At 37.6% G+C, this 16,596-nt stretch overlaps 1 protein-coding gene across 3 annotated transcripts; it reads left to right on the forward strand.

Annotated features, from left to right (window-relative positions):
- Nucleotides 1–6,199: 6,199 nt before the first annotated feature.
- Nucleotides 6,200–15,753, forward strand: TM4SF1 (transmembrane 4 L six family member 1). Of its 3 annotated transcripts, none has more exons than XM_035334426.1 (5): nucleotides 6,200–7,298; nucleotides 12,871–12,960; nucleotides 13,047–13,195; nucleotides 14,359–14,539; nucleotides 15,568–15,753. In XM_035334426.1, exons 1-5 carry the CDS (start codon nucleotides 7,188–7,190, stop codon nucleotides 15,580–15,582), a joined length of 546 nt encoding a protein of 181 aa, XP_035190317.1. In that variant the 5' UTR covers nucleotides 6,200–7,187; the 3' UTR covers nucleotides 15,583–15,753. The 3 variants fall into 3 exon arrangements, with proteins under 3 accessions (XP_035190317.1, XP_035190316.1, XP_035190318.1); XM_035334425.1 differs by lacking the exon at nucleotides 6,200–7,298 and adding an exon at nucleotides 7,327–11,023; XM_035334427.1 differs by lacking the exon at nucleotides 6,200–7,298 and adding an exon at nucleotides 11,074–11,884.
- The last annotated feature ends 843 nt before the right edge of the window (nucleotides 15,754–16,596 follow it).

Here is a 16,596-nt window from a genome sequence, read left to right on the forward strand (position 1 = left end):
CCTTCCCTTCCCTTCCCTTCCCTTCCCTTCCCTTCCCTTCTCTTTTTTTACTGTTCAAGTTCTATCTGACTAAGTGATCTCATTTTTTTTTTTTTTTTTTTTTTTCACACAAAGTCTTCTTTATGCAACAAGAGAATAGGGGTGGTGTTGCAGCACCTTCTGCCTGTCTTCTCGCTCTTCATTGCAGATGTGAGGTACTGGGAGAGAGGACTAACTGACATCATGTGTTGGCTGAGTCCAGTAAGCAAGGTTGTCATACCCCTTCATTAGCCTCAGGAGGTCAACCTGGTGAGTATGCAGGTGCAGAACTATGCAAATGAAGTGCTGGTGAAATTATGTTTGGTGTGCCATGTCCAAAGTTGAGTCTTTTTACTTTGAGGCAAGTAAAGATAGAAATGTTTATCACAGTTTTGAAGATATCTAAAAATGATTTCCTCAGCAATGCAAGGTTATATCACCATGAACACTGTGCACCTTGTAACCCTTATATGTAGAACTGTCTTATCTGTAACCAGTGGTGATAACTCTTCTTTTTGCTCTTCATAAACGTAATTTAAAATGTTAAGGAGGTTCTTTCTAAATTCTTTGCAAGATGTGTTCACAAATTCTAGTTCTTCATTTAATTTTGAGGGAGAAAAAATTGAAATATCTTATTTTTCCTGGATTACTTTTTATAGTCTTTGCACCAGTTAACCACCCATACAGGAATAGGATTTTCTCTGTTGCTTGTTTTTCAGAGTGGGCATTCTGTTGTATATTTCCCCTCTTTTTCTTTCCTTGTTTTCTACCCTTCTGCACAGCTAAAAGGGTGGACTGAAAACTTAGGCATAACAGGTTGTATGGTACCTTTTTCATCAATTATAATTGTGAGATTTAATTTTAAATCTGAAATGCAGAAGAAATTGCATCCAACCACTCATTGTCCAAAATCAATAGCAATATAAGTTTAGCATAGACAGCAAGTTCTCAAACTTTGTACTTGAAAGGAAGAAATAATCTAAATTATTAGATTGCCTTGGCAACATTCATTCATTCACTCACAATCCTGAAATATCAAGACTGAGTTACTAATGATAAACTTTCATAGCATTTTATTGTCTATGTTATTTAGCAGTGTACTATCCAGATGTTTTTGTTTGCATCAATGTAATTTTTATAACTGAATTGATCAGTCAGTCTGTGAAGGAATTCAGCCTTTTTTGTAGAGAAAATGACTTTGTGTCAAGAGGAAAATGACTATATGCATTTCTCTATATTTGTCTATTAGCTAGTTAATTTCTGCTGCTACTTGTAAAAGCCATCATGGCTTGTGGACAATACAGTTATACTTATTTCACAAAGAATTTCTGTACAGTTTTAATGAAAATGCATATGTAATATATAAACTTATATACAGTCATCCATATTTGGGAGACAATACTGTTTTAAGCAGGTCAGCAACTTTTTAAAACTCTTTGTAGAGTTAAACAGTATAAATAGTACTAAATAATTATTTTTTAAAAAAAAAAAAATCTCTTTCACCACTCGATAAATCAATTAATAATACAACTGACATCATTATGTAAGAGAGCATAAAGGAGAGCAATCCACAAAAATGTTTGTATGAAAACCTACTATCCAGTTGCATGATATTTCATTATAGTGTCATATTGAGTGTAACATTCATGTTGTGTAACTTTGAGAAGGACAAAAAGTGTCAGCATTTAAGTCTCCGTAAAAAAAATTAATTTGTTTTAGCCAAAGAGATCAGAGGTGCTACATACTTGAACATTATAATTTATTGTATGATGAAGAAAAACTGATGCAATTCAAATTTCATTTGGCAGTTTGAAAGCCAGTTTCTATGAAGGTGTTTATGCTGATAGCCTATGGCAGGCCAAAAAAAAAGAAAAAAAAAAAAAAAAAAAAAAAGAGATAGAAAGACTAAAAGTAACAACTGGAAAAGAATAATTCCTCTGTGCTTATTGGATTGCTAGATTTATAGCTTCCTCATCAGACCAAAATAAATATTTAAGAAATGCCCTGAGTACTGCAGTAAAGCTGAGCAACATAGACACTAGTGTGCACGATGTTGTTTGGCATAGATCTGGTTTTGTGCATGCAGCAACCATACTTGCTGGTAAGTTATTTTTCTGTCTGTATGTCTGAGCTCTGGTGGCAACTGGGAGAAATAAACTGCTGAACACACATTTCAGTAATGGCAGGTTTAGCCGCAAGCAGCAGACTTGAAGAGCAGCATGCAGATACACTGATGGGATGGTGCTTTCTTGGATACACACTGTGCTGAGCAGACAGGATGGCTGTTCCCCTAGCAAACATCTTGACATCTTGTAGGTGTTAAAATGCAATATATATCTCACAGAAATCCCTTGGTGGGGCTACCACGTGCTTTTCTTTTTTCCTCTTCCATTTTCAGTTGCACATGCATGTTACTGTTATAAGGGCAAAAATGACAGCATATTAAATGAAGTAGAACATCTTTATTTTTAGTGTAGTATGCCTACTGATAATTTTTGGTTGATGAAAGATGGGAGGTAACACAGGCCTGCAAATAGTTTTTGAAAATACGTAGCCAAAGCAGATATGGTGAAGAGTTGGATTAAGCTTAGTCTGCTTTTTGTACATCTGTTTTATTCAACAACAGTTATCCTGTTCCTGTTTCCTTTCCTTTGCAATGCTCTGAGGGGCTGCAGGAAAACCCTTTTTCTCCTACATCACCTGTTATATCATACATGAATGAGCACATGCCTTTCCTATAGACTCTAGAGATGTGTTTCGTTAGAGCATAGCGACTCAAGGATAGCATAATGTATGTGCAATGTAGGACATGCAAGCAAAATTCTGTTCCTTCAGCCTCTGTTTCTAGATATTGATAAGTCCTTGACACTGCTAACATCCAGGTTTTTGCATTAAACTTCCACAAGGAAAAATAGCCAGGCCGCTAATGATGAATTTAGAATAATTTTCACAAAAACAGCTTACATGCAAATTAGGGGTCTTCCTATGAAGTGTGAGACTATTTTTCATGAGATTTGCTGCATTATATACATTCTGCCTTATTGTAGATCTTTGCTTTTTTTTGCTTTTTTTATTTCTTTTTTATTTCTTTTTATTTATAATACGTTTAAATACTCTGGAGTTTGTGATGAATCCTCAGCAAACCTTAGATGTAGTTAGGCTTTGCTTGAAGTTGTTGAAGAGATGTATGTTCTTAAAAAAAATGCTTGAAAAGTAAGTGGTTAGACCAAGAGTTTCCCATAATAGCACAGGTACAATAGCAGAAGTGATTATGACCACTGTGCAACCAGCAGTCCTCAGTGTAAGCGTATGTAGTAGGGAGCTAGGGGTGTTGTACTGTAGTACTTACCAACAGGCCTTCAAAGAACAGGTAAAGGTGTATTTTGCTTCCTTATATCATAATCTGAATTAATAATCTGAAATTTTGGCATAGAATCTCATTCCTGTTGTGATAGCCTTCTTATATTCATTGTCCATTAAACATATGCTAGATTAATCAGCAACCCACTTCCAAAGTCTGTATGTGAAAAACTGTGTGATGACTTTATAATTGTAATGGTTCTAAATGGTTCTATCTTAATTTTCCTTCAGGCTTTTGTATGACACTGAGTAGCTCTCAGTTAGGACAGTAGTAAGCCCTATGACTTCACCTGGGTGGAGTGTAATTGATTAAAATCTTGGGAGTTAGTGCAAAGTCTTTTTATGGATGTCCTTCATCGGATATCTGTTTTATGTGCATTGTTAAAAATGGTTGGGGATGGCGTCACAAAATCAGCATACTTCAAGCCTGAAAATAGCCTCTTCTTCATGTTGTGCTATGCAGAGATATGTATGCTAATCTAAACCCCTTTTTTTTTTTTTTTTTTTTTTTTTTTTTTTTGGAGAATAGAAGGCTCCAGGGAGACCTCATTGCAGTCTTCCAGTACTTTAAGGGAGCATATAAACAGGAGAGGGAACACCTGTTTACATGTGTTGATAGTGATAGGACAAGGTGGAATGATTTTAAACTAAGACAAGGGAGATTTAGGTTAGATATTAGGAGGAAGTTTTTCACTTAGAGGGTGGTAAGTCACTGGAACAGGTTGCCCAGAGAGGTTGTGGATGCCCCGTCCCTGGAGGAATTCAAGGCCAGGCTGAATGCGGCTCTGGGCAGCCTGCTTTAGTGGTTAGCAACCCTGCCCAGAGCAGGGGGATTGAAACTAGATGATCCTTAAGGTCCTTTTCAACCCAGGCCATTCTATGATTCTAATCTGTACAGCTATTATATACACACAGTACTGAACAGTGTATAATTACAATACAGTGATGATAATGCTTCATGGTTGTGTATCTTTTGAAAAACAGCACAAATTTAGGGATAGAACAGGAAGAAAGACAGCAAGCCTATGTAAATACCACAGTGCAAGGGAAACTTCTGTTAGTCTTGTTGCATAGCCAAGGTTTCACCCTCAGGCTGTGACAGAAATAGGAATAGAGCTTGTTTGTCTTATATCCTAATTTTATAATAATAACGTGGTTGCAAGTAGTAATGAATGATGGATACATTATGGTTTTTATATGACAACAGAAAACATTTTTTTGAAGTGGCTTATTTGATTGCTAAGTGAGGTTGCAATAACATTATAAGTCTTGGGTTAATAGTAGTTATTTTTAAGTAAGGATTGTGAGTTCTTCTCTAGACAGAGGAACTTCTATAGACTCATTTAGTGGTAGCTGCACTCTGTGAAGTTTCAATTCTCTGAGCTTGTTCATTAAGTGTCAAAGCTACTTCTGTTGCATCATTGCTGACGGTTTCTTAGGTCAGGATTATTACTAACAAATCTCTATGTGTCAATGTGGTAGTTCTAGGTGTTGTTGCATTAAGTGTAAGCACTTGTTTCAAGCTGACTTCTACAGTTCAGAGCAGCTTTCTGTCTCAAACTGATGGCAGAGACAGCAAGCAAGAACGAGCATATATTACAGCTGTGTGAGGATTGTTTTTATGTTCAGTGACCTGTTTCATGGCAGCAGGTGGTTGCATCCTCCTCAGAAGTAGCTCATTAGTTCATCCAAGTTGATGTTGTGTAATTAATAAAGGTAATCTGGCAACTTTCTTCTGGCTGTGGCCAGGAGACCACAGGCACAAAGGACTTAAGGAGAGCAGTTTCCTATTGTGACTGTCTAGGTGGAGTTTGCTGATTGACATGCACCTCTGAGGTGGCATGCCTGAGGACAATTGCAGCTACAGAATAGTGCTTTGGCAGATAATGGCTGGAAAACATGAGCAATGAATCATTTGGACATTGAGAAATAGATGGTAGTATAGATGGGTGTTTCCCCATTTAATTAAAGGGAAGCTGTGGGTGTTCCTAGGGTCACTGTGAGCTCTGTCTGAACAGCTGGCCAAGAGGCTTCACTTTGAGCTTAGCTAACAGGTGACTGCATATTCATTATATGTTCCTAGCAGTTGTCTGAGCTAGTATTGCCCCTGTGAGCAATAAGCTACAAAACAGTAAGGAAGGAATGAATAGAATAGCTTCCAAGGAAATACAAGCATGAATTCTTAACCTGCATTGGTAAACATGCGTTGTGTTGCACAGTCTTTCCAAATGCATCTGTGCAGTCCATGTTATTGTATCCCAGGCCATGTCTCATCCACTGGTGTCATACAATTTCTGCACCCTGCCCATACACACACATGGGGTACTGTACTCCCTGATGGTGGGTGGGACCAGAAGTTAAGCAGGAAAAATTATGATGAGAAGCTCTCTGGTAGAAGTTGTAGAATAGGGTATCCAAATGGCAATATTTGCAAAACCAGTTGATTCACATCTGAGTGATTTTTAAAATGTAAGAAATTTTTATTTGCTTCAAGACTTTTTTTTATTATTATTATTTGAATGGTTTTCAAGGTAATTGGAAGTAATATGTCATATGTCTGTTTCAGATGTGTCTCTTGACCTCTATTGTGTCTTTTAGAAAATCCAGTGTAGGGGTGGCTAGAAGGCTATGTAGAGCTGTAAGACCATTTACAGTGTCTGAAGAAACTATTGTGAAGAAGCAAATCATATTTTTCTGTAAAGAGTGTCATCTTTTTTTCCATTGTTCTGGAATCTTTAATTTAGTCTAGGAGATTGCTTATATTTGCTCAGAAAACACTGATGGCAGAAGCAACTATTTCCTGTGTTTTAACCTTTGTCTGGTTATAACGAACAAGAACCTCTTTGGGAGGGATGGTGCTAACATTATTTAAATAAATAAATAAATAATTCAAAGAGCAACATTCAGTTTAGAGATGATCAGCAGAATTAACACTAAGTAACTGGGCCAATCTCCTTTTCATGAAGGGAATAGCAGCCATACTATATCCTGACCACATGCCAGAGAGCTAGGGAAAAAAGCTTATGAGACATCCTGAGAGCACAGAAGTCTTACAGCATACACATGCAACAAGTTCCAACACGACAGCATGTGGTAGCACACCCCGTGTCCAGTCAGGGAAACTGAGCCCAGACTGTGTGCCCTGTTCTTGACAGCATACTCACTCTGACATGATGTTTATTTGTTTGTTAGATTTCCTCTTCCCAATCCAGACACACACACTTGATTTCCCTTCTAGTAGGGTATATATATGATCGTTTCCAGTGTTACAGTGGGTATAAAAATACATTATTGAAGTCCAGAGATCATTTTTGTGACGTACGTTTCTTTACTGTCACAACTCTGTTTCTTCTGTTGGTTGTGATGGATCACCCTGGGAATCTGGTTTAAGGTGAGATGTAGTTGCAGTTGATGTAATTTTGTTTCATAGGAGAAATGTGGTACTTCATGGTTTTCTTTTGCTTGAAATGCTAATGGTGTGGCATTTTAAAAAATGTTTTTTAACTTTCTCTGCAAGTAATTTTTGTTGTAGCTTTGACAATCATCAATACGCTGCTCCTCTTCGTATTAGCTAAATTTAGGACTTGTCTGAATATATAGCAAGGATTTTCAATACATAACTGAGCTGGAGAAAGTTATTTATTTTGCTCCTGTCATCCCAGTTGAGGAACAGATACAGAAAGATGGAAAACGGTCAAGTTTTCAAAGCTAGAATGTAAATAGAACTATTCTAATAGTTATGAGATATCCCACTTTTTGGCATTAAGAAAACAAGTCACATTCTAACATATTTATTTCGTGAAAGATGCATGCTTCTGTCCTCTTCTTGCAATAGAGAAGCCAGAGTAACAATGACTATTGAGGTTAATTTTTTTTTTGTTTTGGTTTTATATAGGAGCTGCTGGATCCTTGGATCCCAGGTGGGATTAGGCTTATTTTTAGATATCACTGAAACTGGACAAGGCACCTGCGACACTACTTGCAGCTACTTCTCTGTATCCTGCCCTGTGTAGCACTGGTTTGCTGACAGGCTTTATCCTGCAGAAGTGATGATTCAGGCATACAATCTAAGTGCTGTAACTTTTTATAAACCAGTCCCGGTCTCCCAGGAGAGTTTATGGATGTCTTTCACAGTAGTCCTACCTACTGGACCTTAGAATGTGCTATCAGGATTGCATTGCTGTCAAACAGACCAGGATTTGGAAGCCAGAGGGTGCTTTACTGCCCTCTTTGACTGTCCTGGTTCTTCTCAGACATAGCTGAGGATGAGACCTATAATCTAAAGTTAGGTTTTAGCCTAGAACTAAACTTTTATTGCTTCTAATAATACTGGGAGGTCAAATTCCTTTTCAAATGTGTTCTTTGTCCAGGGCAGACATTCGAGCTACAGAAATATTCTGAGAGTGAAATAGTGGAGCTTCCCATGGGCTGTTGGGAAGCATCTGTGAGTATGTAAGCACTTATCTTACCTCTCTAAGTGCAAACACTATGGTTCTTGAACAAAAGACTCAAAATCCAATCCTGAGTTTGTTTAAACTAGTGTAAACTCTGCTCATGGTGCTAGAGCAAGTCATGAGCTGCAGTTAAGGCCCTGCTGTTCCTAAGGTTGATGAGAAGCTTGTGCTTGGTTCCTGCTCATGTACAGGTCAGTTTTATCTGGACATGCCCATGATAAATGCTAAAAATCCACTGTTGCTCAATTTTCAAGCAGTAGCAGTAGGATTTATGGAGCAAACAGGCATGAGAAGTGAAAAACCTCAAGATTTTTTGTCCTATACAATTACACAGGAGAGATACTTGAACTACTACTATTTTTTTAATCATTATTTTTTAGTAACTGCAATGATTCACATGCTTGATAGTATACAGAATAAGGGAATATTTCTACGTACCACATCCACTAACAAAATATACACAATTAACACTTAGCTGTCCATCTGATCAAATACTTGACATGATTATTCCTGCAAAGAAAGTAAGAGTAAGGTTCTTTGTTTTTGATTAGCCTTTAAATGGTTTTACAGAATAGCATTTAAACTCTAGAACTCTTCATTTCTTTGGGGATTTTCAGGGGGATTAAATAAATTTAATCTTATTTACATTGTCTGGAAAAAAAAAATAAATCAAAAAAAATCAATTTTAAATATACGAATTCTTAATTATGTGAAATTTTATGTCAAATCAAGTGTGGTGGGTAGGGGAGGTTGTCATGTTTTATTTGGGGGCGGTGTTTTTTTTAGCATAACACAATGAAGGGAGGTTTCAGTTGAGAAGTCATCTCCTTCTGCAGAGGAAACATGCAGGATGATGTTTGTGCTCATTTTAGTCATCAAAGCTGAAGTGCACAATAATTGTAAGCCTATGTTTCTACAATAAGAGGATATTTCTCATAATGAAGGAAGTCTCCAAGGTCAACAGCTACAATACCCGGAGAGGTTACATCACAGAACCACATCTGTGCAAGACTTCTCTCTCTTTTTTTCCCCCCTTCCTTTCTTTCTCTTTAAGCTTCAGTGTTGATCACAATACTTGCCAGAATAGTATGGATTTAAATTGGACTTTATTTACAGTGTGATTTAGGTATTAAATATATATATATATTTATGTATCAAAAAATAAAAGAAAGAAAGATAACTCAAATGAGTATTCTCCTCCCCAGGTAGCTGAAAGCCTCTTAATATCCTGTAAATTCCCAAATTCAGTTTGTCCAGACTGTTTTTTGAAATGTGATTTATATTGTATTACAGTGATGTCAGTAGCAACATCTCCTGAATCTAGTCTGGACCTCTTAGGTATAGAATCATAGAATCATTAAGGTTGGAAAAGACCTCCAAGATCATCTGGCCCAACTATCCCCCTACCACCAATATCACACTCTAAATGATGTCCCTAAGTACCACATCCAACCTTACCTTAAACAACAGCTCTCAGGCTGCCTTCATAGAAGAGGTGCTCCAGCCCTCTGATTGTCCTCATGGCCCTCTTTGGGAACCACTCCAACAGGTCCATGTCCTTCTTGTGCTGCAGTCCCCAGAGCTCAACGCAGTGCTCCAGGTCAGGGCTCAACGAGAGGGGGCGAATTGCCTCTCTCAACCTGCTGGCTGCATTTCTGATGCAGCCAAACATACAGTTGTCTTTCTAGGTTGCAGGTACACATTGCTGGCTCATGGTCATTTTTTTGTCCACTAACTTTCCCAAGTGCTTCTCCTCAGGGTTGCTGCTCTCAATCCACTCATTTCCCAGCCTGTATTCATGTTTGGAATGGTCCCAACTCAGGTGCAGGACCTTGTGCTTGGCTTTGCTGAGCTTCATGAGATTTTCAGGGGCATATCTCTCAAGCCTGTCCAGGTCCCTCTGGTCGGCATCCCTTCCCCCCAGTGTGTCAACAGCACCACACAGCTTGATGTCATCAGTAGACTTGCTGAAGTTCTTGCTGAAATATCTTCTATCATGTGATAGTACTGGGCCTGGCAACATATACCTCTGTGTTGAGCTGTATATATGTGAACAAGGAAACTTTTGGCTATTTTGGCAACATTTGCATGAGGGAAAAGAGTTAGATATATCTTATTTTTTCCATATCACTTTGTATCTTGATTTACTATACAAATTAATGTTACCAGGACATGTACCACAGCTTGGAACACTTGGTGTAATATATTGCCCTCTGTTTGGAGCTTTTCTTTTTGTGTGTGTGTGTTTCTGTACTTTAATTTTCATTACAAGAACTGCATTTTATGATCTGTTTTTGATGCATTTTTTTTTTCACCAGTGCTCCTTGATTTGGCTTTAGGAAATCATTGTTAATCTAAATTCAGCTTGTCTTATAATGGCAAGAACAGGTACATCCCTGCCTGCCCATTTTGTTTATTTTTCAACAGGCAAGCAGAACTGATGAGGTCCACTCTTATTCCATTACAGAATAGCAAGGAAAGAGGCTGCTTTACATACTTGTCATTGCTGTAGACTTTGTTCTATTTGTACCCAAGATTTTGACTCAGTATTGTTGAAGTCAGCCAAATCTTTCCACGGCTTCAGGTTGTTCTGAAATAGACTATAAACCTAAAAGCCAAAGCTGCTTCTAACAAAGAAAACAAAACCTTTTTCTTTCAATTTCTGAAAGAACTTATGTTGTGGTGGAGCCTGTTATTCATGTCTAATCATGTTCAATGGTGATCATTCCATGCATCATATATTAAAGTGAAGTTACCTAGCATTCAGTATTTCCTTGATTGCATTTGTTTTGTCAACAATTATTTCATTTAAAATGGGTGGTGACATTCTACCATCCTTGTTTCCTCACTTTGCAATTGGGAATGACAGGTATGAAGGCATTGTAAACGTCATCCAGGTAGCTAGAAAACCCTGAGTATTTAAGTAGGTGAGACTAAAGACTGATCTTCTTTTAGGTGTGGACAAATATGAGATAGGTTGGACTAGAGAAAGAAGGACTTGAAAAGCTGAGGACATGTGTTTTGGAAGGTGTACTAGGTGTATTGGTTGTAAGTTGCTCATCCTTGCCTTGCTCAGCATTGTGGCCAATATTTTACTTTATTTTCCCAATGGTGAAACAAGATTTGCTTCAGAGCATCATCTCAGCAAATATGTAGAGTGCCTCCATGGCATTCTAGGTGGAGGCCTTTTGGTAAGTAATAAGCTACTGTTTTCTTTGAAGTTTATTTTAAAGTTACTTGGTATTACTGTTTCTTTACCAGTTATGTTAATTTATTCATTGAATATCTTGTCAGCAGGAGTCTCTGGAATTGTACCAAAAAAAAAAAAAAAAAAAAAAAAAAAAAAGCTAGTATTATTAGTTACTTTGGTTATCATATCTGTAACATTATGTCACTTCATAGCTGAGAATTAGGGTATAGGTTGCAGAACCCAAATGCAAAAATGGAACCAGGCCTTTCAGCAGGACATGGTTTATGTAAAAGGCTAAATCTTACATTTTTATTCTATTAGTGAATTATTCTCCTTTTTATGTCTGTAGATAACTAGTATTTATTTGAAATTCCTTAATGTATGTTATCTGAGATGTGGAAAGACAGATGTTACAGCTCTGTTTAGCTCTTTTTTCAGAGGAATCAAATAACAGTTACCAGAATTTTGAATTAGAGTAATAGCCAAAGATAAAGAACTGAGTGTGTTCACTATGAGAGATTGCTAATCTGAAGCAATTATTTTTTAAATTTTCAATTTTGTGGACCACAGTTTAGCATACTTATGTTCCCTGACTAGGCTTTCTTCTTCATTCACTTTTAACCATCCTCTTAGGACTGCAAATCTTAAGCTATCAGCAAATTACAGGGTGAAAAGCATTGCATAAGGCCCTCTGTCTTGTGAGAGGTTCTTACAGCTGTGTTACAGCCCCATTAGAACCTAGACTGACATTAGCAAAGCCAGTTTTACAGACATGGTAATCCAAATGAAACAAATGGAACTGCTCCTGAAACACATTCTTGTACAACCTCTTCTGGACCTGCAGCACTGTGGCTCAAAAAAGGTTTGAGTAAGGGCTGACTAGTATGTGACTCTGCTCAACTGTATAGTAAATCTGTGCTGTTCAGTGGTAACACTTTGCTCATTTGTTTTTTTCCAAGCTATTCCTGGATGTGGCGTCTTTGTAAAAGTGCAAACTAGTATTAAGTCCTATTAGTGCTGGTGGGGAGTACACTCTATTTAATCAGCTCTCTGTTCCTCCCTCTTAATTTTATGCCAAAGGCTCTGGAGTATGGGCAATTTAATTTTCTTACAGATAGTGTCCCCTCCATTGCTTTGCACTTCTGTCACTAGAGACTGTGGATGTGGAAACCTAGAAGAAGCTAGATGTCTGTAATGAGATGTTTGAATGAATTGGGTAGAATATTCCCAGACTTTATACTAGAGTCATACTTGTTTTTTCACACAGACAGTGATAACTACTCTTCAGTAACTAATATGGTGGTGGTTTTCTTAAAATAAGAAAACAATTTTCAGAGACTTGCCTTGTAGTCCTCCTTTGACAGAAAGTGAATGCATTTTTTTTGTTGGTGGTGGTGCCTTTTGTTTTTTGCTGTTTTGTGTGTGTGTGTGTTTTGTTTTGTTTTCCCAAAGCATTTTATTTGCAGGATACAGACTTTGGGGGAGTAGGGGTGGGGTAGGAACAAAAACAAACAAACCAACAAACAAAAACTTTTAAAGTCGAAGCATCTCAAATTGCAGTAATACCATAATACTACAGCATGGTCTTTATCAACAGGCTTTTTAGGCAATGAAGTGCTATGTATACATAACATAGAAATAGAAATATACCTATGCTGTTGCTGGTGGTACTACTATCAGTAGTGAAAAGCCTACTGTGTGGGAAGTAAAACTGAATAATATATACAGGCTCCCCCCAACACCAATAAGTTTTGTAAATGAATGCAATATGAGGAGTGTGTTTTATCTGCCTTGTCTGCGTAACAAAACAGAACGAAGAACCTTGTGGTTTGTTTTCCCCATACCCAGGTACTCATTCCAGCTGCAGTATTCATTGGGCTTCACAGTGATGACAGCTGTGGGTGCTTTGGCCATGAGAACTGTGGGAAAAGTTGTGCGGTAAGTGATCCTTTATGTCCCATTCCCTGCTGGTCCTCAGGAGTTCTTCGCTGTGCTGAAAACTCATATCTGTGTTTGCTGTGCAGATGTTCTCCTCAGTTCTGGCAGCCTTTGTTGGGATCCTTGGTTCTGGATACTGTATAATCATTTCAGCACTGGGCTTGTCTCATGGACCATATTGTTATACTCATGTAGAAAGAAACTGGATCTATCCTTTCACTGAATCTTCTGGAGGGTAAGTTGTCTTCTTGTATGTTCATGAGTATGTTACTTCTTTCTGCATGTACAATGGACTTTATTCCATAACCTTCCCGCAATATTCAGTAGCCACATACCCAGATCCATTCATAAGTTCATGCTCCTCACTCACTAAGAATTAAACAGATGGTATCAGAATTACCCCCACTTCTGCAGTTTAAAACCAAAGGAATTTAAATCGCCAGCTTTACAAAAAGTGATCTGAATATGCTAATCAGTTGCAATGTGAAATATCAGATTCTGAAACAATTACAAATGGGTATTCTTGATACATGCTGGTAAGGATACTTGGAAGTAGTTCAGTAATACTGTTAATAAATTACTATATTATCTGTAGTAACTTATGGAGGAGATAGTTACCTGTTATGTTTCTCTCTCTAAATACATATAGCTAAATATATCTATATATCACATACTGTTCATGTCCCTGAACATCTCAAACATAAAGTATACAGTTTCAGGACTTGGGATTTTGAACCACATAAAGATCCTTTGCAGCAAAGATTTTGAATTTTACATTTCAGTTGCATCTCTCCCAGGAAGGGGCATTCTTCCTCCCCTGCCCACTCCCCAGCTATGACTTAATGTAGAATAACTGAGTTAACTCTTTGCTGAAGGCTTATATGTGCTTATGTTCTGATGACACGGAAGAGGAGCAGCTGCTGGAATCTACTGCAGTACCCCTCTGAATTTATTCTGTGTGTGGCTTGTCCAGAGTGGGCATGTGAGGGCCCACAGACAGCAGCACAAGAAAGGAATTGGCCTATTTGCTTCAAATCGGTAACTGCCGTCATCAGAGTAAAGGCCAAATTCTGGAATGTTCAGTGTTTGTTTTGAGAAATAATTTTGCTCTTTCAACTGTCTTAAGCTTGTCTCTTGCTTTGATCAATAATAGAAGGTTCTGCCTTTCTAACCTAAATTTTTTTGAAGAAATTGAACCACACAAATTTTGTTAAGTCTTGTAGCTGAACATGTTCTTAAACAGAGCAGGATTTGAGTGGAGTAAACGGCTACATTTTCTGTTTCTACTTAGAGTGATAATCCTTGATGCAATTACAAGCCAGATATAATTTGGTTCTAGTGTGTAGTAAGCATTCCACTCTGACACCATTTTATTATACTTGCATTTGATGTGTACAGGTACCTGTTTGAGTATAATAAGTGGTCTAAATGTCAAGAACCTCAAAACATCGTTCAGTGGAATGTCACCCTCTTTTCCATTCTTCTTGTCCTGGGAGGAATAGAGTTCATCCTGTGCTTCACACAGATAATCAATGGCATTCTTGGAGGAGTATGTAGGCTGTGCTGCAGTCATGAGGAGGTAAGCCATTTTTTCAGCTAGTTATTACCATGCTTTCCAGAAAGCTAATATGAAACGCTATTGTTACTGATGCCACTGTAGAAGCTTAGCAGCTATTTTTCAGGCATTCTTAAGTAACAGCTAAGTATATTTAAATATATATATATATATATATATATTATTTATATGGCTCTATTGCGTTCTGCTTTTTCATATAGTATTTGATCACATGCTTTTAGCTGTTTGCTCAGCTGTCTGCGGTGAATTTAGTCTGCACATGAACTGGGAGGCCTTTTCTCCCACTGTGGCACATGCAGTCATCAGCTCAATGTAGGTGTTATAATCGAAATACATATCTCCTGCTTGTGGTAGTCTTTGCCATAGCCTAAAGTATTGTTGCTTAGTGTGGTGCGGTATTGTGTGGTGTGGTATTGTGGTAGGCTGCTTGGTCAAAATGCATAACTTTACCCTCATATTTTGCCTACAGTAGCTGGTGGGCTACTAAGCATATGGGTGCCATATGTGAGAAAAAAAATAAAAATAAAAATATCTGCAGCAAAAACCTTGTTTAGTAAAAGCAGAATAAGAGAAAGAATTAAATTACGCATAGGTAACAAAACTGGCAGAGAGATCTGAAGGAATTTTTGAAGGTTTGTTTTTGTTTGGTTTTGAGTGAGGAATGGGAATTTCCTCCAAATTTCTTTAGTCTTTTTATATTATTTGAGCCTGTTTTTAAAATTAGTACCACAGAGTTATTGTTGGAATCGCAGTGCCTTAAAGTATGAAAATGATATGATTTGTTTCACACACATATTATGGCTAAGAATGTTTTGCATTTTGAATTGATATAGTTGAATATTGTGGCACTTTGAAAGCTGTTGCTGGCTTCTGCCTCCTGTCTTCTATGCTGTAACTGAAGTACTGAAGAGTTGTGCTATGGCTGTCTAAATGTGGTCAGGATAATTTTACCTCTTACACTTAGATATAATATTAGCATTAACATTCTTCCCCTTAATATGTGTTTCTTTTTTTTGTTTGTTTCCCCACAGACATTTGCTTGCTAGAAAACCTGAAAATGGGTTGATGTCAGTGCATATGCATCATGTGTTGAGTATTCTGTTTTGTTCTGTTTTTTATATCACTTGCATACTAAAATGCACATTGCTTGTTTTCAAACTATGCTGTCACCATCAATTTAAGTGACTTGGGGTCAGCCTTTGTTGTTGGAGTCATATGCAGGTTTTCCATTGACCTACCTGCATCTAAAGACAAAATATATCCTGAACAGCTTTGGTTCATTTCATAGTTGACCTTGAGTCAATAAATATGCCTTTTTTTTTTTTTTTTTTTTTTTTTTTCTGACACAACAGCTCTGTACTTCAAGCTATTTCCCAATAAAGTTGCACTGTTACTCTGATGCTGGAAAAAAACAAACTGAATCTAGTCTGGCCTTGAAATGAATGAATACTCAGCTGGAACAAAAATAAAGCAACAGTAAAATGTGAGTGACCAAGGACTGGAACATGTACTTCTTTTTTTTTAAAGCATGAACTGTCAACAAACTGAGATATAATAAAATGTAGATTTTTCCAAGCTTCTCCTGTATTTCACAAATAAAGATTTGTATTAAAAATACCCAGTAGGTGTCAATGCTTCTTTCCCTGCCCATGCTGAAACTGCTTTCCTGGTCTTAAAGGAAAAGACAGTGATGGCATAAGAATATAGATATAAAAACTGCCAGGTTATAACCTACTTCTTCCATTCATCAGACCCTGTCAGAGTGAAAACTGCTTCACTCTGTTTTAGATTATTTAGCTGAGCCAAGCAATTGTGCATCAACAGGGATGTGGAAATTTAGTGAGATCCCTGTAACAAATGAAACTCTTCACCTTATATGGAGAAGTAGTCCTAGGTCTGGGCTAGCAGTGCTTTCCTGTTGGCCATTCCAAGCACTGGAGGGAAGTTCCTGCACAGTTGAGCCACTGCTCTCTGGCCCTCATGCTTTTTTCTCCCAAGGAGTGCTCACCTCCTTGGAGTCTTGAGATAGAAGAAAATGAGGGTCTGAATTCCTGTTTCTT

This window comes from Oxyura jamaicensis, chromosome 9 (assembly GCF_011077185.1).
Source record: "Oxyura jamaicensis isolate SHBP4307 breed ruddy duck chromosome 9, BPBGC_Ojam_1.0, whole genome shotgun sequence".
Lineage (NCBI taxonomy): Eukaryota > Metazoa > Chordata > Aves > Anseriformes > Anatidae > Oxyura > Oxyura jamaicensis.

Bases quoted from the DNA above. Each gene is read 5' to 3' on its own strand.
- TM4SF1 (XM_035334425.1), top strand. From the start codon at position 10,847: ATGTGTTTTGGAAGGTGTACTAGGTGTATTGGTTGTAAGTTGCTCATC. The intron at 11,024-12,870 runs GTAAGTAATAAG...CCCCATACCCAG, and splicing joins TTCTAGGTGGAGGCCTTTTG to GTACTCATTCCAGCTGCAGT. The intron at 13,196-14,358 runs GTAAGTTGTCTT...TGATGTGTACAG, and splicing joins TTCACTGAATCTTCTGGAGG to GTACCTGTTTGAGTATAATA.